A 24,640-nucleotide genomic window follows, 5' to 3' on the forward strand; every position below is an offset into this window, starting at 1 on the left:
ACAGTAGATAACAGATGAGTACTACTATAGTTTATATAAACAAGCTGCTGTGTAGCCATGGGGGCAGCCATTCAAGCACAGGATACACAGTAGATAACAGATCAGTACTACTATAGTTTATATAAACAAGCTGCTGTGTAGCCATGGGGGCAGCCATTCAAGCACAGGATACACAGTAGATAACAGATAAGTACTACTATAGTTTATATAAATAAGCTGTTGTGTAGCAATGGGGGCAGCCATTCAAGCACAGGATACACAGTAGATAACAGATAAGTACTACTATAGTTTATATAAACAAGCTGCTGTGTAGCCATGGGGGCAGCCATTCAAGCACAGGATACACAGTAGATAACAGATAAGTACTACTATAGTTTATATAAACAAGCTGCTGTGTAGCCATGGGGGCAGCCGTTCAAGCACAGGATACACAGTAGATAACAGTTAAGCACCACTATAGTTTATATAATCAAGCTGCTGTGTAGCCATGGGGACAGCCATTCAAGCACAGGATACACAGTAGATAACAGATAAGTACTACTATAGTTTATATAAACAAGCTGCTGTGTAGCCATGGGGGCAGCCATTCAAGCACTGGATACACAGTAGATAACAGATGAGTACTACTATAGTTTATATAAACAAGCTGCTGTGTAGCCATGGGGGCATCCATTCAAGCACAGGATACACAGTAGATAACAGATAAGTACTACTATAGTTTATATAAACAAGCTGCTATGTAGCCATGGGGGCAGCCATTCAAGCACTGGATACACAGTAGATAACAGATGAGTACTACTATAGTTTATATAAACAAGCTGCTGTGTAGCCATGGGGGCAGCCAGTCAAGCACAGGATACACAGTAGATAACAGATAAGCAACACTATAGTTTATATAAACAAGCTGCTGTGTAGCCATGGGGGCAGCCATTCAAGCACAGGATACACAGTAGATAACAGATAAGTACTACTATAGTTTACATAAACAAGCTGCTATGTAGCCATGGGGGCAGCCATTCAAGCACAGGATACACAGTAGATAACAGATGAGTACTACTATAGTTTATATAAACAAGCTGCTGTGTAGCCATGGGGGCAGCCATTCAAGCACAGGATACACAGTAGATAACAGATAAGTACTACTATAGTTTATATAAACAAGCTGCTGTGTAGCCATGGGGGCAGCCATTCAAGCACAGGATACACAGTAGATAACAGATAAGTACTACTATAGTTTATATAAAGAAGCTGCTGTGTAGCCATGGGGGCAGCCATTCAAGCACAGGATACACAGTAGATAACAGATAAGTACTACAATAGTTTACATAAACAAGCTGCTGTGTAGCCATGGGGGCAGCCATTCAAGCACTGGCTAGGCAGTAGATAACAGATAAGCTCTGAAGAATCCCATTGTATACTACAGAGCTTATATGTTATCTGCTGTGTATCCTGTGCCTTTTCTCCTTTTTCAGCTTTGAATGGCTGCCCCCATGGCTACACAGCAGTTTGTTTATATAAACTATAGTAGTGTGTCTGAAGCAAACACACCAGCTTTACCAGGGCAGGGCAAAACTACATTATATTGTCATTACTTCAAAAGGGTGGTATATACTGTTTTATTAATTGTCTTTATCTAAATGCTCCAAGGGGTATTTCTACATCAGAAAATCAATGATGCCATAGATACAAAAAATGATGTTTATGCTTATGCATTGGTTTCTACCTATGGCCCCATCAGTGCACTGCTGATTCTGACTGTTAAAAAACAATCTAGCAGAAGCCAGCCCGTTCACAGATGCATGCAATTTATTATGGGTTCATTTTTTTATGCTACGCTGATATTTGTTGTGCGTTTTTAAAGAAAAGCAAGTACAGTCCTCATGTGTCTTTCATTTTCCAGCCAGTAAAGGTCACAGATGAGACGCTGGCTTTCCTAGACCTGTGTAGCAAGACATTTTTCTTGGAAGTCAGCGTAAGGGCAATCTCTTCATTACAGGAAGGTCTAAGTGTTCAGCTCTGCAGTATAAACCTGGCAAGCAAAAATTATCTTCCGAATCTTATAGAAATAACCAATATAGAAAGAAATTTGCAAAGGCTGTGGGTCACACATTGCCACTCTTTAGTAAGTGCTTTAAGTCACGTCTTTGCCTCTGCGAGCAATGATAATGCTTTCAGATTGTTCATCCGTCCGTCTGAGAGGGAGTCATTCAGCACAGGGTTTTTACAGGGCCCAAAGCACTGAAGGACAAAGTGCCACGTCCAGGGTCGGACTGGACCAGGGTGTCCGGTGGGGGCCCTGAGACAGCAGGCCCACCCTCCGGACCCCCTGCTCCCCGCCGCACGTGCCTCTTTATTCTTTTTTGTCGCACATCTTTTCTTCTTTACTTGCGTACTAGCTTTTTAAAGGGCATGTAAAGGCAAAAAAATAAAATCCCATTTTTACTTTCCTTAATGAAAAAAAAACCGATCTCCAATATACTTTAATTAAAAAATGTGTACCGTTTTTATAAGAAACCTGACTGTATGCAGTGAAATTCTCCCTTCATTTACTGCTGTGGATAGGAATTGTCAGACAGTCCCTAACTGCTCTGCAGGGAAACAATCCCTGCCTTACTTCCCAGCCATGCAGCTTTGTTTATGACGATCCCTAAGCAGCCCAGACCACACTGAGCATGTGCACAGTCTTAGACTTGCAAAGCTGTTTAACAAAGTTACAAGATGGTGACCCCCTGTAGCCGACTTTGAAAGCATAAATTATTTGTTTGATTAGGCTTGTGGTGCAGTAAGTTCATGTTTATATTTAGTATACAAAATACAGCATTTCTAGCCTTATTCTATTTTAGACTTTACATGCCCTTTAAGAAAGTGGGTTTTAGATGATTTATGGAGCGGGGCCCACAAGAGCTGGGGCTTACCGTTTTTTTTCCCGGTGTCCCGTCGGCTCATTCCGACCCTGGCTACGTTGGGGAGCGGAACCACCTTCCTGATGATAACCCCTTTCTTTTAATCTTGAATCACTAAAAAAAATGACATTTATCAGCAGGAAAAGCTAATTATAAATACAGACAAATTTATCACATTTTCCTGAACCAGACTCCTTCTTATATGTTTAATGGTAACAGGCACAACACAAGGGCCTTATTTACTAGCAGCAAGAACAGTACTGGGTATAAATGTGCCACACACAGGGCTTTTGATATATGCCTCTGTAGCATTTAGATTCAACTGTGTAGCACCTTGCATGCCACCCATTCATTATAGCTGCACATCATTGGTATAGACTTTGAGCACTCACTAGATGAGCAGGTCACCATTAAAAACTCACCGTATTGTTCCGTAGGGTAGGCACTCAAGAAGCAGCCTTACGCGTTTCGTGTTAGGCCTATGATTAAGTGTTGCAAGGACACGAAACACGTAAGGCTGTGATCCACACTTGTATCTCAATAAAAGACCTGATTATGTGTTGTGAGAACACGAAACGCGTAAGGCTGTGATCCACACTTGTACCTCAATAAAAGACCTGTTTTTACTACTACTGCCTGGAGGACTGCTTCTTGAGTGCCTACCCTACGAAACAATACAGGGATGTCAGCTCCCTTATGCTGAAGGCTTGGGGCAGAGCATCTGAGCCTCCTCGTCCACATGGTGATTCTCTCTAAAGAAATGTTCATATGATGAGATTATACCATTAAAAACTCATCAAATAGTACATCACTAATAATGTTGTTTTCTTTCTATTTGTTTACCATTTGTCTAAAGTGTAGGCTTTAATAAGGTATAAGTTCCATTATCCAAGTTAGTGTTTTAAAGAACGTCCCAAAAACCCATGGATCAGGCGGGAAATATTTTTCTAGCGGGTTGCCCAGCTCAGCAAGCACCAGCACCTTCAACATGCCAAAATTCAGACATCCCCAAGTGATCGCATGTACTTACCTCCTATTAGGAGAAAACTGCACCAGCCCGGGATTCTTCCAGCGAGTACCACGGCACCTTCCAGCTTCTTCTTTCTTCACATTTCCCGGGGCAGACGTATGCGTAGTAGAATTTTTCATAAAAGTTAGACTTTTCGCTCTACTGCGCATGAGAAGAAGCTGGAAGGTGGTCACTCCGTGGTGCTCGCTGGAAGAATCCCAGGCTGATGCAGTTTTCTCCTAATAGGTGCACCGGCCCGGGGTTTCAGGTAAGTACATGCGATCCAAAAGCTAGGCACCCCCAAGAAAAAAAGACCTTTCCTTCTCCTTTAAAGTGGTCATCACCTTCAGGTTATGTTACAGAACATACATTCAAAAAACTGTTCCTCCAAGAGGCTACAAATGTAATTGTTATTGTTATTTTTTTATTCCTTATCTTTGGTCTCTTATTCAGAGTACTGCCGGGTTGCTAGGTTAAATTGGACCCTAGCAACCCAGATAGCTGCTGAAATTCCAAACTGAAGAGCTGCTGAACAAAAAGCAAAATCACTTTTAAGAATGCAAAAAATGAAGACCAGTTCCAAACTATCTCAGGATATCACCGTCTGCATCATAAAAGTTAATTATAAAGTGAATTATGCTTTTAAAGCTCAGGGAACATGCTCAGTAGGGCTGAAGCTTGTGCAAATCAGCTAATGTATCGGTTTAGAAACCCATGGATCAAGCCTCCTGATCTCATACTTGTACATCATAATAATAGAAATGTGTTATCTTTCTTTGTGCTCTGGAGCAAACACGTGTGAGCTAGTGGGCAACCATGCTATGCGCTGTCTCCTAAACGGAATGAGTATTTCTGCATATATTTTGCTTCCCAATCATTTCTTTAGACCCATAAAAGAGAAATATAAAGGAAAATTAAAATCAGATTTGAGGTCTATATTGCTCACGCCAAGAAACTATTACGAAAACCTTTTGAATTTCTGATTAAAGCCCCGCTGCTCTGGATTCATGCAGCATACCTAATTATTCTTTAAAATTGGGTTTAAATCAAAAAAGCCCCCCGAGAACTACATAACAGAACACTTGCTAATTATATCTGGATTCCTGCACAATAATACCATGTGGGAAATGGACTTTGTGTTCTGTTAATGATCCTCTGTGCTGTGTGACATTGATCGAGAAACAAAAAAAGTCAAACTCCAATAATTTTTAGGTTATTTTCCTCTGTCCTTGTGCAAAACCTGCAAAAGGATGAAAGATTTGCAGCTCCTATTGTTATTTCCGGTTGGGGTTTATCCAGTACAGTTCCAGAAATACGGTAATTTGGGAGCTGCTAGCAGGGAAGGAAAGAGCAGTTCACCCTTCTCTCAAAGCTACAGGAACCTAATTAAAGGTAAAGTTAAGTTAATTACTCCAAACTGGATATTAATGCCTTTTCTTAAAATCACATCATTGATATGTGATATGATATTGGGGAAATTATAATAGGGCAACACAGCAAATCGCTGGTGCATCACACCTACACCCCCAGATATTGCACTAGGCAAGGGCTAAGTGCAAGTTTGTATGAGCCTAAGGGCTATGATATTGTGGCACTTAGTGCTCCTGCTGAGGAACTGTTCTCATACAGAACAAGCCCAGATATTAAGTTGAAAATGTATTTGTATAATAGATTGAAAAACAGGAATAGATAGGAAACAGGAAAAATGTGGCTAACGCTTTATACTAGCAGTAGAATTAAGGTTACAGAATTGCATCATAAAGACTAGACGCAGGTCCGGACTGAGAATTAAAATAGGCCCTGGCACTTCAGGTACACAGAGGCCCAATCAGCCACCACCAGCCCACTAAATACTGACTTTCTATGGCACCTTATAGCAGCCCCTCTGGCATTTGCCAGAACCCACAGATTGCCAGTCCAAGCCTGACTAGACAGACCACAGACAGCTCAGTTCACTTTTCAATAACTGTCTCCACCTAAAGTAGCTGTCAGATCCGACAAGCTCAATAAAGAAATAGTACAGTGAAAATAATCTTTTATTTATGGGCACAGAATGTGTTTGTAATGTATTCCACCGCTGGGAATTGATGTGTGAGAGGCACAAATGTTGAGGATGATGTGTGCCGTTGAGCTGGGTTGTTTATGTAAGTGGAGCCTTGGAATAATTCAAGCGCCGACAAGCTTTTCTACTGCCAATCATTTCCAACAGCAGCTTTGAACTCCGCATGCCTGAGTTCAAGCCACGTTGGTATACCTTTAAGGGATACTGGCATGGGAAAAAATGTTTTTTTTTCTTTCTCAAAACACATCAGTTAATAGTGCTGCTCCAGCAGAATTCTGCACTGAAATCCATTTCTCACAAGAGCAAACAGATCTTTTTATATTTAATTTTGAAATCTGACACAGGGCTAGACATATTGTCAGTTTTCCAGCTGCCCCGAGTCATGTGACTTGTGCTCTCATAAACATCAGTCACTCCTTTCTGCTGTAATGTAAGTTTGAGTGATATCACCCTCTCCCTTTCCCCACCAGCAGCCCATCAGCAGAACAATGGGAAGGTAACCAGATAACAGCTCCCTAACACAAGATAACAGCTGCCTGGTAGATCTAAGAACAACACTCAATAGTAAAAACCCATGTCCCACTGAGACACATTCAGTTACATTGAGTAGGAGAAACAACAGCCTGCCAGAAAGCAGTTCCATCCTAAAGTCTCTTTCTAAAAGCACATGACCAGGCACAATGACTAGTTTTACTAAAACTAAAAAAATATACACTTGCTGGTTCACGAATTCAGTTTTATATTGTAGAGTGAATTATTTGCAGTTTAAACAGTGTCATTTATAAATAAAAACTACATCATAAAAATCATGACAGAATCCCTTTAAGTGCATATTTAGCACATATAATGGTAAGGAAAAAGTGCACCTACAAATTGGCTCCCATCCACCAACAAAGGCTCTGGCTACGACCAATAAAGTTGCCCACAAGGGTGATGCCCATGTGGCTCTTTGCCTTTGAGGGCAATGCAATAACTTTCTGCTTCGGAGCGTAAAGTGTTGTTCTATTTGAACTTTCCCAACTCTATAAGAGGTTTGTGACTTGTAATTATAATTACGCCAACGTACTTTTGCATGTGATAATCCAGCTCTAGCCATGAATTGGTCTCTTTCGTTATGGGTCTGTGCTGATCTGCTCATGAATTCATATCACTGTTGCACATCAGCCGTTGAGGAGCACTTGGTCTTCTAACAAATTAGCATTGTTCTCATCTATGCAAATAAATATATATTAGAAAACCCACCTCAGCTTGATTGGCTGGGACACGTGGGTGTATGAGCATGCATGTATAATTTAATCAGCGGCTAAAAGGAACACGCACTGGCTTAGATAATGCTGCAGTGATATGTATGGAGAGTGTCCCTGCAAGGCAAACGGACTGGCATCCATCGATACTTTTATACAGTTTTTGTCCCATAGATTTGCAAAATATTTATGTGAATGTGTAAAGTGCTTGCCTTAACAGGGTCTCCACAATTCTCTTAAGCCACATTTGGCAGCTGTTGCTTTAAAATAACTTACAAAAGGATAAACGTGTTCTTTGAACTTGGTAGGGTGTTGTCTTCATCTACAACTTACTTGTATAGCTCCTGGGAGGCTAGACTCACCCCAAGAAGTGATGACCATTACATAAAACCATAAAACCTGCCTGGATATGGATCTTGTGTTACATTGACTGATCATCTGCATCTTTCTCTGAATTTCTGATAGAGCTTGTATTAGGAGACCTCAATCCTACTATATTCAGCTTTGGGGTTGACTTGCCCTTATGTTCCAGAGTTTCACAGCAGGGAATTGGTTGTTGTTGAGACATTGTATGATGCCTCTGTATGAAAACTCATACGTATCTTTTATTCTAATCCTGGTTTCTATTTCTGGTAGCTAGAGCAATATATATTTTAGGCCCACCACTTTGGTGGTAAATGAATAAAGTCATTAAGGCATGGCCTTGCAGTATGGATTTACATTAAACCCCCATTTTACTGCTTTCAGATGACAAGAAAAAAAATCTGGAACATGTCAAATTCATCATGCATTATATAGTGGTGGGACCCTAAAGACAAAACAGAGTTAAATGAAGGAAAACTTAAAATCAGAGTATGTAAAATTGAGGTTTTCGCTTTACCTCTTCTGCGCTATATACTGTGCAACAATATTGGTGAATGTGATCAATATAAAATAAATGGTCGAGCCCAATAGAACTACGGTTGCCACCTGTCTGGATTTTACCCGGACAGCCCGGTTTTTGGAAGGCTGCCATTGAAGTTAAAGGGATACTGTCATGGGAAAAAACATTTTTTTCAAAATGAATCAGTTAATAGTGCTGCTTCAGCAGAATTCTGCACTGAAATCCATTTCTCAAAAGAGCAAACAGATTTTTTTATATTCAACTTTGAAATCTGACATGGGGCTAGACATATTGTCAATTTCCCAGCTGTCCCAAGTCATGTGACTTGTGCTCTGATAAACTTCAATGACTCTTTACTGCTGTACTGCAAGTTGGAGTGATATCACCCCCTCCTTCCCCCCCCCCCAGCAGCCAAACAAAAGTACAATGGGAAGGTAAACAGATAACAGCACCCTAACACAAGATAACAGCTGCCTGGTAGATCTAAGAACAACACTCAATAGTAAAAACCCATGTCTCGCTGAGACACATTCAGTTACATTGAGAAGGAAAAACAGCAGCCTGCCAGAAAGCATTTCTCTTCTAAAGTGAAGGAACAAGTCATATGACCAGGGGCAGCTGGGAAATTGACAATATGTCTAGCCCCATGTCAGATTTCAAAATTGAATATAAAAAAATCTGTTTGCTCTTTTGAGAAATGGATTTCAGTGCAGAATTCTGCTGGAGCAGCATTATTAACTGATGTGTTTTGAAAAAACATGTTTTCCGATGACAGTATCCCTTTAATGACAAGGTGCTTAGCGACCACGTCATCAGTCCCGCCCACGTCATTGGTCCCGCCCACGTCATCGGTCCCGCCCCCAACTTCATCTACCCTTGCCTGTTTTCCCCTATCTAAAATCCGTAAATGGAACTGGATATGAAAATCTAAACATGCAGCCATATCAATAGACAACAGTGTGTCAGAGCAGCACGTTTTGTGTGTGAATCATCTTGTGAAAAAAAATCTGATTTTGCTGAAATTCTAAAGCTTGGCAGCAAGCAGGTTTCTGTCAGTCTTGGCAGCAATGCAGAAGTTTTAACAAATGACTTTGGCTACAGGACGAGAGCAGGATATGGAACAGAAGGTGGGTTTTCTGTCAGATTGCAAATAACACATCTGAGATCATTTTGCATGTACCATCCTTTCCTCTTACATGTGGGAAGGCCACCTGCCATCGCATAGTTGGATGGAAAGGAAAGGCATATTTAATTGGGGGTGTCAAAAGTTAGGCACCCCTATCAGAATAAAAATGCACCGGCCCGGGGTTATTCCAGCGAGCACCACGGAGCAGTCTGCTTCCTTCTGTCTTCAAATTTCCCAGGACAGACACATGCTCAGTAGACTGTAATACCCAACTTCTTTTTTTAAAGTAAGGCAAAGAAAGAAAAGCCGGAAGCCGTTTACTCTGCGGTGCTCACTGGAATAACCCCGAGGCCAGTGCAGTTTTCTGCTGATAGGAGCACCGGCCTGGGGTGTCACGTAAATATATACAATCACTTGGGGTGCCTGTCTTTTGGCACCCTCAAGTAAAGAGCGTCAAGTAAACCAGCATGACCTATCTGGCTGTTTCTCTGAGACGCACAAAGATGACAGGAGCCAGAGGCGATGGGAAATCTGATGGAGGGATGGAGATTCTAATGACTTGTCTGCTTCCAATGGAAGTCCTAAGTGTTCTGTATCTGTCAGTGTTCTGTATCCACAGTCCCCCTTCCCTTAAAGGGGTTGTTCACCTTTGAGTTTACTTTTAGTATGATGTAGAGAACGATTGGTTTTAATTTTTTATTATTTGTGGTTTTTGAGTTGTTTAGATTTTTATTCAGCAGCTCTTCAGTTTGCAGTTTCAGGATTCTTGTTGCTAGGGTCCATATTGCCCTAGCAACCATGCATTGATTTGAATAAGAGACTGGAATATGAATAGGAGAGGCCTGAATAGAAGGATGAGTAATAAAAAGTAGCAATAACAAAAAGTCTGTCGTCGTACAGAGCATTTGTTTTTGGAAGGGGTCAGTGACCCCCATTTGAAAGCTGGACAGAGTCAGAAGAAGAAGGCAAATGATTCAAAAGCGATAAAAAATAAATAATGAAGACCAGTTGGCAAGTTGCTTAGAATTAGCCAGTCTATAGCATAATAAAAGTTAACTTAAAGGTGAACCACCCCTCTAAACTTTAAAAATGAAAATGGCTAAAAATTAGGGATGCACCGAATCCAGGATTCGGTTCGGGATTCGGCCAAGATTCGGCCTTTTTCTGCAGGATTCGGATTCAGCCGAATCCTTCTGCCTGGCCGAACCGAATCCTAATTTGCATATGCAAATTAGGGTCAGGGAGGGAAATCACGTGACTTTTTGACACAAAACAAGGAAGTAAAAAATGTTTTCCCCTTCCCACCCCTAATTTGCATATGCAAATTAGGATTTGGTATTCGGCTGAATCTTTAGCGAAGTATTCGGGGGTTCGGGCAAATCCAAAATAGTGGATTCGGTGCATCCCTACTAAAAATGACATATTTTATATATATATATATATATATATATATATATATATATATATATATATATATATATATATATATATATATATATATATATATATATATATATATATATATATATATATATATATTGAACTTATTGCACAAGGCTAAAGTTTCAGCTTGTCAATAGCAGCAATGATCCAGGACTTCAAACTTGTCACAGGGGGGTCACCATCTGGAGAGCTGCTGAATAAAAACCACAATTAATAAAAAATGAAAGCCAATTGCAAATTGTCTCTATATCATTCTAAAATTTGACTCAAAGCGTTAAATAAACCCAATATGCTGATTTTGCTTCCAATAAGGATTAATTATATCTTAGTTGGAATCAAGTACAAGCTACGGTTTTATTATTACAGAGACAAAGGAAATCATTTATAAAAAATTTGGTTTATTTGGATAAAACTGAGTCTGTGGGAGAAGACCATTCCATAATTCGGATCTGTCTGATTAACGGGTTTCTAGGTACCTGTACAGTGAAAGCAACTGGCATGTATATGTGCTATGCCACACTGGCCATGTACATCTACATATCTGATAGGTACCTGTTTTATTTGATGTTTTTTGTTTATATTTGATAATGACCAAAGAGCTAATATCTTGTTTATGCCTTGCAGGGATGTTACAGAACGGGAAGAAGTTTGACTCGTCCAGAGACAGGAACAAGCCTTTCAAGTTCAAGATCGGGAGACAGGAAGTGATTAAAGGCTGGGAGGAAGGAGTTGCACAGGTACTATAAGGGGCGGTGACACATACACACGCATTTATCTATATTTATCTATCTATCTATTATCTATCTATTATCTGTCTATATATGGTAGTGATGTGCGGGCCAGCCTCACACTCTTCTTCGCCGCGGGCGGGTGCGGGTTGAGCTCTTCTCCTGCTCTCCCTGCCCGTCACCGTCAAATGCTGGCTTCTGACTTTCGGGTCCTTCTTTTATAGACGTTGCACCTGCTCGCCCTGCCCCTTTTGTGACATCATTGGTGGGGCGGGTCTATAAAAGGAACCCGGAAGTCAGGCGCGGGTGGCGGGCGGGTGCTGGACGGGGAAATCCTGACTCACACATCACTAATGTAGGGGGCCTGTAATCCAGAATGTTAAATTAAACATTTAATAAACCCAATAGGCTGGTTCTGATTTCAATAAGGATTAATTATATCTTAATTGGGATCAAGGACAGGTATGGGACCTGTTATCCAGAATGCTTGGGACCTGGGGTTTTCCAGATAAAGGATCTTTCCGTAATTTGGGTCTTCATGCCTTAAGTCTACTAGAAATTCATATAAACATGAAATAAACCCAATAGGCTGGTTTTACTTCCAATAAGGATTAATTATATCTTAGTTGGGATCAAGTACAAGCTACTGCTTTATTATTACGGAGAAAAAGGAAATAATTTTTTAAAATTTGGATAAAATGGAGTCTATGGGAGACAGCCATTCCGTAATTCAGAGCTTTCTGAATATCAAGTTTCCAGATAAGGGATCCTATACCTAAACAAGCTACTGTTTTATTATTATTATTATTATTATTATTATTACAGAGAATAAGGAAATCCTGTTTAAAAATTTTACTTATTTATTTAAATTGAGTCTATGGGAGATGGCCTTCCTGTAATTCGGAGCCTTTTAGATAATGGGTTTCTTGATAACAGATCCTATATAAATATATTTAGCCAAATTGGGAAAAGATCTGCTCGTATGCCGATTCTCTATCACACATGTTGGTGCAGTACATAGTAACATGCAGGAAAATGTTCACTTCTCCCGGTTGCATATTTATACATACATGTACACTCACACACAGGACAGATAAACCTCCCATGTATTTCAGCCCAGTGGAACAGATGCAGACACCCACACAAGGGCAAACGTTATTGACTAGCAGTCACACCAGATATTTGCTGCTCCAGAGCTTGTGTAAAATATCATTTCCTTTCTTGGATGTTCATTTTGACTGGTTAATTCTCTTTAGGTTTATTATGGGAAGTGGCAGCAGCCAAACTCAAATGTGTATTGTTGTTAAAGGGCATGTAAAGTCTAAAATAGAATAAAGCTAGAAATGCTGTATTTTGTATACTAAACATAAACATGAACTTACTGCACCACAAGCCTAATCAAACAAATGATTTATGCTTTCAAAGTTGGCTACAGGGGGCTGTCATTTTGTAACTTTGTTATACATCTTTGCAAGACCAAGACTGTGCACATGCTCAGTGTGATCTGGGCTGCTTAGGGATCGTCATAAACAAAGCTGCCTGAATTCTGCATGGCTGGGAAGTAAGGCGGGGGCTCCCCCTGCTGTTCATAAGTATGATTGTTTCCCTGCAGAGCAGTTAGGGAGATGAAGTAAATGAAGTGAAAATTTCACTGCATACAGTCAGGTTTCTTATAAAAACAGTACACATTTTTAAATTAAAGTATATTGGAGATAGGTTTCTTTTTCATTAAAGAAGGTAAAAATGGGATTTTATTTTTTTTGCCTTTCCTTGTCCTTTAACAGCAGCGATCTATCAAAGCTGAATGGACATTATAAATATTCATTTATCATGACTCATTTATTATGCACCAGTTATATGCTATTCCACCTGTTGGAATAATAATAATAAGTACTTTGGACAGGCCGAGAGCCTTAAAAACATGCACATCCGCTCTGCCGGCCTTCAGGCGCTGATATAAATGATTAGATGTCTAAGTAATATACTCGCCGGAGCTGCTGTATTGCTTGCCTCGCCACATATAAATGTTTATTTGTGACATCTCTACTAAGTCGAGCAACATGGCAGCTCCTCCTAATATTTAAAAAATCAAATATACAGAAAAGGAAAATTCTGCTAACGTGTACCATTGAACTAAGCATGCCTAATTGATAATGCTTTGTTTTTCAAGTAATAAGGAGCACAATACCTTTTATAATTGGACGCTTAACCCCCCTTTCATTGCTGTTTCGGCCATTGACTTGCCTCTTTCCATTAAGACTCGAGTGAAAATCCCATTAGGAGCATCACAGCCTGACGGAACTTTGTCCTGCCCCCAGGCCCAAAATCACAGCCCCAGTGGCAATGTAGGTACGGGATATCAGTGGGTGACACAGGGAATGTTTCTTTAATTAACCGGAATATGTCAGTCTCACTTTAAATCTATATGGAATTAAGAGCCATGGATAACACCACTATACAAAGCGCCAAATTGAAACCGAAAGCCTTGAACTCTCCACTGACTGATTTCAGGGAAAATAAATGACGTGTAAAGCCATAATTCGGTTATGATGTTCATTATGTCCATTTCCCACTAGGAGACGGAGACCAGTTAAGGATTGTTAAAACTTAGTATTGTTTCCCTTTAAAGGAACAGTAACACCAAAAAAAGAAAGTGTTTTAAAGCAGTGGTCCCCAACCTTTCTTGCAACACGGAACCAGTTTAACGCAGGACAATTATTCAGAGGGCCGAATGGAGGCAGGCTGATGCGTGGGTGCATTTTAGGCTTACCAAAAAAAACTGTCCAAACAGTATTTTTTGGTCCATGTGGGGATCAGTAGAAAGTTTCCTGGGCTTTGTGCTGCTGTTTTCATGGTGATTGTACGTCAGGGAGCTGAGATTGCAGGTGATTGGGGGCTTTTTAATTGTTTTTGCAGCTATACCAGACTGCAGCCAGGACCAGAGGAGGATCATATTCAAATATTCAAGCTGGAAAAAGGAGAAAAGGCACAGGATACACAGCAGATAACCGATAAGCTTTGTAGTATACAAAGGGATTCTTCAGAAACTATCTGTTATCTACTGTGTATCCTGTGCTTGAATGGCTGCCCCCATGGCTACACAGCAGCTTGTTTATATAAACTATAGTAGTACTTATCTGTTATCTACTGTGTATCCTGTGCTTGAATGGCTGCCCCCATGACTACACAGCAGCTTGTTTATATAAACTATAGTAGTACTTATCTGTTATCTACTGTGTATCCTGTGCTTGAATGGCTGCCCCCATGGCTACACAGCAGCTTGTTTATATAAACTATAGTTGTACTTATCTGTTATCTACTGTGTATCCTGTGCTTGAATGGCTGCCCCCATGGCTACACAGCAGCTTGTTTATATAAACTATAGTAGTACTTATCTGTTATCTACTGTGTATCCTGTGCTTGAATGGCTGCCCCCATGGCTACACAGCAGCTTGTTTATATAAACTATAGTAGTACTTATCTGTTATCTACTGTGTATCCTGTGCTTGAATGGCTGCCCCCATGGCTACACAGCATCTTGTTTATATAAACTATAGTAGTACTTATCTGTTATCTACTTGTATCCTGTGCTTGAATGGCTGCCCTCATGGCTACACAGCAGCTTGTTTATATAAACTATAGTAGTACTTATCTGTTATCTTCTGTGTATCCTATGCTTGAATGGCTGCCCCCATGGCTACACAGCATCTTGTTTATATAAACTATAGTAGTACTTATCTGTTATCTACTGTGTATCCTATGCTTGAATGGTTGCCCCCATGGCTACACAGCAGCTTCTTTATATAAACTGTAGTTGTGTTTCTAAAGCAAACACACCAGTTTTAATAGTGCAGGGCAACACTACATTATATTGTCATTCCTTTAAAACACTATAATTTTTTGGTGTTACTGTTCCTTTAACACACATACAACAAATGCCATAACTTTTTAAGGAAATCACATCTCTCATTTCATTCTGATGTTTTGATCTGTCCTTGCTCTACTTATAGCTTATTTGATACTTTTATTTTGCTTTGAGGCATTTTCTTTGAAATTAGACTTTCTTTATCTTTTCTGAGTAAACAGAGGCCCTGTTCCCCATAGCTTACAATCTAATGGCATTCTAGTGTAGTTGTAATCCTCTTTATACCAGGTTAGAAGGATCCCTATCTGTGGATCTGTCAGTGCTGTTTCGGACTGGTGGAAACTGTTCCTTTCCCAGCACATCTAGCGAATGGGCCGGCACAGCGCTGAGCCTTCTGATTGGAGGCACTTCCTGCATATGTACCACCCCCTGTGGCATTTTCCCGGGAGTGATCAATGATTGCTGTACATGCTGTCTGATGGCAAGGGGCATGTTAATACTTGTTTTTCTCTCAGAGAGTTGAAAATAAATGAAAGCAAATTTCAAAAGTGCTCAGGAGAGCGCTGCGTGCATATTTGTAGGGTTTATATGTCCTTTAAAGGAGAACTAAAGCTTAACTAAAGAAGTAGCTAGAAATGTTGTACATGATGTTTTGGGCTTCTGTACCAGCCCAAGGCAACCACAGCCCTTTAGCAGTAAAGATCTGTGTCTCCAAAGATGCCCCAGTAGCTCCCCATCTTCTTTTCTGCTGATTCACTGCACATGCTCTGTGCTGCTGTCACTTACTGAGCTTTAGGGACCCACTCACAATATACAGTACACATAGAATAGAAATGTCACAATATAAGGCTGATTAGTAATTAATACACATAATTACTACATGGCAGCACAGAAACCAGTGCAATTAGCATCAGAATTTAATAATCAGCAAACCTGTAGCATCAGCTTATATTACAGCCAGGGAAGCTCATTTTCTGCTGGATAATTAGTGACGAGCCCTAAGCTTAGCTTCTCAACAGCCAATCAGAGCCCACTGAGCATGTGAGTGTCACAGACACTTTCCAAGATGGTGACCCCCTGTGACAAGTTTGAAGTCCTGGATCATTGCTGCTATTGACAAGCTCAAACTTTAGCCTCATGCAATAAGTTCACTTTATAAAATATGCCATTTTTAGCCACATTCATGTTTAGGCTTTAGTTCTCCTTTAATGAGTTTACACTGGCAGATGTGCATATTTCCCATGTAGCCTACAGAATGTATTGCCCCAGGCCCACAAGGTCAGTAATTATTGCTCAGCCGGCCTCTCGCAGGAGGGAAAATGTGACTTTCACACATGATTGATCATTTTGCTGTGCTGAGAAATGACAGTTGCGCCAACACACCTTCCTCCCCCCCCTCGCTTTCAGACACTTGACTAATCCTCTGAAATGGAGTGTTTTATGTTGCGAAAGCTGCTGTTGGGGGAATATGATTGTTCATCACGACACATGCTGCGGCGAGCCCCTCTGTCACCAGCAATAAATCCTGATATCCTAATCAGTGTCCCCTGATTATTCCCATGGCTCCCGTATAACACGGGACTTGTTCTTGCCGGCCAGTAATTAGTGTGTCATTAGGCACAACCCGGCTATGCAAATAAATGACAATCTTTCTGCTGGAGATCCTCATGTCTGTAAATAGAAAATATCTAGTTTTATGTATATTTCATGTGAAGAACAATGGCAGATGAATTGTGAATAATTCACTAATAAGTTATCCTTTAAAATAAGTGAATGTAAAATTGATGAGGGGGCTATTCTAAGTACTTTTGTCATTTGCATTTATTATTTATTGGCTTTTTATTCCAAGATATTAAAGGGATACTGTCATGGGAAAACATGTTTTTTTCAAAATGAATCAGTTAATAGTGCTGCTCCATCAGAATTCTGCACTGAAATCCATTTTTCAAAAGAACAAACAGTTTTTTTTTATATTCAATTTTGAAATCTGACATGGGGCTAGACATATTGTCAGTTTCCCAGCTGCCCCAGTCATGTGACTTGTGCCTGCACGTTAGGATGGAATTACTTTCTGGCAGGCTGTTATCTCTCCTATTTAATGTAACTGAATGTGTCTCAGTGGGAACTGGATTTCACTATTGAGTGCTGTTCTTAGATCTACCAGGCAGCTGTTATCTTGTGTTAGGGAGCTGCTATCTGGTTACCTTCCCATAGTTCTGTTGTTAAACTGCTGGGGGGGAAAAGGGAGGGGGGTGATATCACTCCAACTTGCAGTACAGCAGTAAAGAGTGATTGAAGTTTATCAGAGCACAAGTCACATGACTTGGGGCAGCTGGGAAATTGACGATATGTCTAGCTCCGTGTCAGATTTCAAATTTGAATATAAAAAAATCTGTTTGCTCTTTTGAGAAATGGATTTGAGTGCAGAATTCTGCTGGAGCAGCACTATTAACTGATTCATTTTGAAAAAAAAACATTTTCCCATAACAGTGTCCCTTATGACAGTTACTTATCTTAAAGGAGAACTGGGCTGCTTAGGGATCGTCATAAACAAAGCTGCTTGAGTTCTGCATGGCTGGGAAGTAAGGCGGGGGCTCCCCCTGCTGTTCATAAGTATGATTGTTTCCCTGCTCAGCAGTTTGGGACCGTCTGACAATTCCTATCCACAGCAGTAAATGAAGGGAGAATTTCACTGCATACAGTCAGGTTTATTATAAAAACGGTACACATTTTTAAATTAAAGTAAATTGGAGATTTTCTTTCTTTTTCATTAAAGAAAGTAAAAATGGGATTTTATTTTTTTGCATTTACATGCCCTTTAACTGACAGTTTGAAATTTAAGTACATAAATATCTTTATCACTAATAATCTCAAAGTAATTGAAATAGGTTATTCTTAACTGGGGGGACTGGTGCAATGCTGAGTATGAGTGATGTGCCCTGACACACTAATTCCAATGATTGGTGATGCTGTTGCACATGGGAGCAGTGACTTGCACTCTAATACTGTATATATTTATATTAATTACATGCAAACCAATGTCAGCAGGACAGGGCAACACTGGGGAGCTTTTCTCTGATTGATCTCCTAGAGGTGACGTTTTTTTATTTTATATTGTATAATGTCCAGTTGCAAACAAGTACAGGCATTGAACCTGTTATCCAGAATGCTCGGGTCCTGGGGTTTTCCGGGTAATGGATCTTTCTGCAATTTGGATCTTCATACCTTAAGTCTACTAGAAAATCATGTAAACATTAAATAAACCCAATAGTCTGGTTTTGCCTCCAATAAGGATTAATTATATCTTAGTTGGGATAAAGTACAAGCTACTGTTTTATTATCACACAGAAAAAGGAAATCGTTATTAAAAATTTGCTTTATTTGGATATAATGGAGTCTATGGGAGACAGGCTTTCTGTAATTTGGAGCTTTCTGTTATCCAGAAAGCTCAGAATTACGGAAAATCCGTAATAATAATAATAATTATCCAAATAGTCCAAATTTTTAAATATGAAACCACTTTTCTCTGTAATAACAAACCAGTAACTTGTACTTGATCCAAACTGAGAAATAATTAATCCTTACTGGAAGCAAAACCAGCCTATTGGGTTTATTTAATGTTTACATGATTTTCTAGTAGACTTAAGGTATGAAGATCCAAATTATGGAAAGATCCATTATCCAGAAACCCCTAGGTCCTGTGCATTCTGGATCACAGGTCTCATACCTTTATATATTTTACTGAACTCATGAGTATCACTGGGGAGAGTCACAGTTTATCTAGAACACACTGAATATTATACATATAAGTTTAAGATGGATTGAGAACTTCATATTTAATTTCTCTGGGCTTTGGATTCTGGATTCTGGCTTCGGCGGAGTCTTTTACCAGTTTTTAGAAAATTGTAGAGGGAATAGATCAAGGGATTTTCAATGCATTGTAATAGCCTGCTTAGCATAGTAAAGCAACTGGAAATAGCACCTGCTGGATTAAGACCGGAATTGTAGGGAATCTGTCTGCCTCACCCCAGAATCTCGTAATTATAGGACAGGACCAGAAAACATGCAACAGAGAGCCTATCTCTTCCTTGTATTTAGAGCATTGGTCCGATTCATTATCATAGATTTGTCAGGCGGTAAGGAGTGAAATACGCAGGCCCGGATTTGTGGAGAGGCCACCAAGGCCCGGAATGAAACCCAACCTCACCCACATTGGTTCAGAAACACTGGGGATGCGCTGGAGATCCAATAGTTTTTTAAAAATGTGTGTGAATAAAGGGGAGGAGACAGGGACGACAAATGACATCAGGCCTAGGGGCGCCCGCTATAAATTCGGCCCTGGAAGTACGCTCTGTTTATGGATGTTATCTGGCTATATCTATGCCTTATAGAAAGGGACAGCTCTGGGACCAACTTGAGAGCATCACATCTTGTCTTCCAACCTTAGAAATGTCTCTCTGTCCTTTTAGTCCTGTTAGGGGAGAGGGGCCAGATGAGGATAGGATTGTGTAGAGCCCGGGCAGGGGTTTATGGGTGACTGTGGGTGTATGCTGAATAAGACAGAAGCCTGATAGGGTTGGTGTGGTGGGTGCTGGAATTCAACTGGGGCAGAGAAGGATAGCAAAGGAAAATTGTGATCACATGGTGTTTTGTAATTATGTATTTTGTCTTGAGTTGCCCATTCATGACCAGATATTGACTAATTCATTGGCCTTCTTGACTACATTTGATGACCACAGGTTTGTCTATTGATCCGAAACTGGCCAGTATATTATTACAGCAGTTCAGATATCCGTTGGGCAGGGACAAAAGCAAGAACTATATTTACCCGTCTCTGTAGTCCATGACTGACCATACTAAAGAAGCTCTCAGTTGTATCTGATTATTGAGGTCCGGTTGCTCTATACATGAGTAATGATGTCAGTAATGATATCACCTTGACACCTTACTTGCACAGTTGATAGAAAGGCACAATTATATAACTTGTATATAATTTTACCATTTTTTTAATTTTTTTCCAGATGAGTTTGGGCCAGAGAGCAAAGCTGACCTGCTCCCCTGACGTTGCCTATGGAGCCACAGGGCACCCCGGAGTCATCCCTCCTAATGCTACTCTGATCTTCGATGTTGAGTTAATACGGATAGAGTAGACGACGTCTGGAGAAGGGCCGGCCAACGATCTCCAAACACCACCACAATCCACTTCCTTAAGAGACCTCCTCACTGCTGAAGAAAACCTTTCACATGTAGACTCCAGCAGCAAGAGGGGGAACAAGTCTTCATATTAAACCCTAGTGCTGCCAGAGCAGATAGCTAAGGGGAACATGACTGGCAACAAAGGGTTATAGGAATCGTAACAGGGCTACCTTTAGGTGAAGAGCAGGAGACCTGTGGTGCTTACGTCTTTGTGTCCAACCAAATATATTAACATCGTTCCAATAGTACTGATTATCAGTAAACTGCCATAAACATGGGAACGGTTTTTCCCCCCAAACTGATTATTTTTTTGGCATTTGTCGTTACTAAATTGTTGTATTGAGGTGAAAGCAGAGCTTGTAGGCAGCCTGCCACCTAAAAGTAGCCCTACGTTCTGCAGCTGAAAGAGGCAGTCCATTATGTGCGTGAATCCAATTGGCCACCCAAGAGCGATGGGACATTAGTCAATGCGGTTCTCAATGAATAGTTAAAAATTGCCCACTACTGATCAAGGAAGGGTTTATTCCAAGCTTTATACTATATGAAATAATAAGGAGGAGAAGGTCCTTCATATACATGTGATCACCCAATATCTTTGTGAAGATCCAAGTCTTGCTTTATTATCTCCAGTCTATCTGGGAAATGTGGATCATTTTTACGTTTCCTCCTATGGCACAAGAAAGTTATATATAAAGATATACACACACATTAGCTTGCTGCATGGCCAGTAGTTCCCTCTAAGGTAGTGATCCCCAACCAGTGGCTTGTGAGTAACAAGTTGCCTTCGACCCCTTGGATTTTGCTCCCAGGGGGCCTCAAAGCAGGGGCTGGTTTTGGGGCACGTTTTAGTTGCATAAAAACCAAGTTAATGCCAAACAGAGTCTCCTGTAGGCTGCCAGTCCTCATAGGGGCTATCAATAGCCAATCATATTTGGCATTCCCAGGAACTTTTTGCATGCTTGTGTTGCTCTCCAACTTATTTCTACATTTGAATGTGGCTAACGGGTAAAAAAAAAAAGGTTGGGGACCCCTGCTCTAAGGTGCACGCACTCAACAAATTGTGGTGCGCACAAAGGGGCAAATTCACTAACCTGCGAAAATTCGCCAGCGCTGGCTTCGTGCACATTGCAACACCAGGTGTAAATTCGACTGGACAATGCTAATTCACGAAGATCCGAAGTTGCGCACAGAGTACCGAATGCTGGCGAAATTACGCCAGCAAAATTACGCTCAGCAGTTGGAAGTTACGCTAGTGTTGGCTAATTAGCATACGGCGTGCAGTTAAAGTACAATGGCCGTATATCCTGCAGCAAATACATTACACTACACAAGGCCAGGGAACCTTAATAAAATTATATAGAGTTGTTATATTGCCCTACACATGTGCCCACAGTATAGTTTAGGTGCCATATGTTATCAAATGTAGGGGGAAGAGGGTACCCCAAAAAAAATTTACGATCTTTTTCAGTCTTATCACCCTTTAAATAGGAAAAAACTCCAGCATTTTTTGGGACTTTCAATTTTCAACTTTTTTTTGAGGAACTCCTATCTACTCTATTGCACTTTGCCTGATCTTAAGTGGCGAAGGCAAGTCTGGCGATAGAGGTAACGTTCATTAAAATCAAAAACCTAGTGAATTTGTGTAGTAACGCTCTTTCGCCAGACCGAAAATTCGTCTGGCGTTAGAGTGCAAAGTTGCGCCAGAGTCTTATCTCCTTGGCGTAATTACGCCAGCGAATTTATGCCAGCTACCGTTAGTAAATCGGCGAAAGTGCCTAAAAGACGTCACGCTTATCATTTCTGACCTGAGCACACCGTTTTTGCTAAATGTGCGAACAAAAGAATTTTGTTGTGTGCATATAACTGAGAAGGAATTAGAGGGAACATTGGTGCCAGGGCTGTTTTTAAGAAATAGCAAAACAGAACTGTCATTGGGTGCTTCAACTGAAGGGTGTTACCTTCTCGCCCTACTCATCCCATCACTCTGCCTCTCCGGTGTCTTTCTGGCCCCTTTTCGGAATCCGCTATGAGGACTGCCCCTTTAAAATGCCCAGAAAAACAAAGTGACCTCTGTTTCAGATAAACCCACATCTACGATTCTTCCCTGATCTTGGCCTCTGCCCAGGAGGAAAAAAAAAAATCGACCCCGCAGCTCGGGGTAAACACATCGCTGTTATTGTCATTTTACTTTTTTAAAAGTTGTGTCTGTGTTTTTGTCTTGAAGCTTAAAGCCTTGTTGCTTTCCAGCAAAAATACATTGGGGTGGGGGTGGTTGGGAAAATACAGCAAGTCTGGCTACTGCACTCTAAGTTGTACATTTTCTATAAGCCTTACACTGCTTAAAGGGCCGGCCTGGGCTCCCCGAGCTGTTGTTTGGCCCCTTCGGCAGGGAGATGGGGTTTTAATTTGCATGTTACATGATTCACAATTATAAATCAAACGAATGATCTAAAAAAAAAAAACACAACCACTGCCTTACAGAACACTAAGGGGCAGATTTATCAAGTGTCAAAGTAAAAAAAAATTAATTTTGAGCTATTTTTGTGTACTTCGACTATCGAATTGGCCAAAAATTCGACTATTTGAATATTGAAAATTATCATGTATCGTCTCTTTAAAGATCGACCATTCGCCATCTAAAACCGAATTGCTGTTTTAGCCTATGGGGGACCTCCTAAAACCTATTTGGTGGACTTTGAAAAATCAACGTTTTTTTAAAAAAAAACGTCAAATCGCATAAGATCAGTTATGATCTTACTTCGATTCGAATACAGCCTATTCACCCGCAGAAATTTTTTTTTTAATACATTTCGGTTGTTTTTTTTTGTTTCTTCGAATTTTGAAGTTATAGGAGTTACTCCGAAATTCAACACTTGATAAATCTGCCCCTTAGTATCAGGACGACGTTGCTCAGAAATATCGGTGTACAAGGGGGTACACACACGGGCATTAGCTAACGGTTATTTCGCTTCTACACTGACTCAGACGTGTAAGTCTTGCTTGCTGCTGTTTTAAAGAAAAACTCTTCTTTAAATACGTATATATACAGATCTATATATATGAAGAAATAAAGAAAGTCTCACTACTTTACTGGCTTGTAGGTCTTTTTATTTGCTTTGTCCTTCATAAAGGCCCATTTGAGCAATGGAAACCCAAGCCTGCAGATTGGCAGTACAGGTACAGGACCTGTTATCCAGAATACTCAGGACCTGGGGTTTTCCGGATATCGGATCTTTCCGTAATTTGGATTTTCATACCTTAAGTCTACTAGAAAATCATGTAAACATTAAATAAACCCAATAGGCTGGTTTTACTTCCAATAAGGATTAATTATATCTTAGTTGGGATCAAGTACAAGCTACTGTTTTATTACTGTTTTATTATAACACAGAAAAAGGAAATCGTTTGTAAAAATTTGGATTGTTTGATTCTAATAGAGTCTATGGTAGACAGCCTTTCAGATCCTTCTGGATAACCGGTTACCAGATAACGGATCCCATACCTGTATTACCATTCAACTCCATCAATGGGGTGAACAATGAAGTTTATGAATAGGTAGATAACCATAGTTACTTCTACTAGTGTAGCCTACAAAGTACATTTCTAAAAGGGATCAAGTTCATTTACCATTGGATGCCTTGAAGTCCTAAGTGTGTGTGGTTAAGTGTTTTCCACGTACTTGATCAGAACTACAGTTAGGTCCATAAATATTTGGCAAGAAGAAAACCCACACTCAGAGCTCAATGCATGCAGGCGAAGCCCTGCGTGTTTATTGCAACGTAACATTTCGGGGGCGTGCACCTTCGTCAGACAGCAATAAATATTAAATAAATATAAAAAAAAAATATTTGGACAACTTTTTTTTCTAATTTTGGTTCCGTACCACATTGAATTTTAAATGAAACAACTCAGATGCAGTTGAACTGCAGACTTTCAGCTTTAATTCAGTGGGTTGAACAAAAAGATTGCATAAAAATGTGACGAACTAAAGCCTTTTTTTAACACAGTCACTTCATTTCAGGGGCTCAAAAGTAATTGGACAAATTAAAAAACTGTTATACTTGATTGAAACCCCTTTGCTGGCAATGACAGGCTGAAGTGTTGAACTCATGGACATCACCAGATTCTGGGTTTGCTCCTGTTTAATGCTCTGCCAGGCCTTTACTGCAGCGGCTTTCACT

At 40.3% G+C, this 24,640-nt stretch overlaps 1 protein-coding gene across 2 annotated transcripts in view; it reads left to right on the forward strand.

Annotated features, from left to right (window-relative positions):
* fkbp1b.S (FKBP prolyl isomerase 1B S homeolog) overlaps positions 1-22,587 on the forward strand; it is a 48,532-nt gene extending 25,945 nt beyond the window's left edge. Inside the window, exons 3-5 of one of the 2 annotated variants that reach the window (XR_005961660.1) lie at positions 11,295-11,407; positions 20,285-20,922; positions 21,092-22,587. Coding sequence is in view for 1 of the 2 variants with exons in the window: in XM_018265971.2 (XP_018121460.1) it covers positions 11,295-11,407; positions 20,285-20,413 (242 nt within the window). In the remaining variant the exon portion in view is untranslated. Of the gene's footprint in view, positions 1-11,294; positions 11,408-20,284 lie in introns of both variants that reach the window. The other variant, XM_018265971.2, reaches the window with a different exon arrangement.
* The last annotated feature ends 2,053 nt before the right edge of the window (positions 22,588-24,640 follow it).

This window comes from Xenopus laevis, chromosome 5S, assembly GCF_017654675.1.
Source record: "Xenopus laevis strain J_2021 chromosome 5S, Xenopus_laevis_v10.1, whole genome shotgun sequence".
NCBI classification, from domain to species: domain Eukaryota; kingdom Metazoa; phylum Chordata; class Amphibia; order Anura; family Pipidae; genus Xenopus; species Xenopus laevis.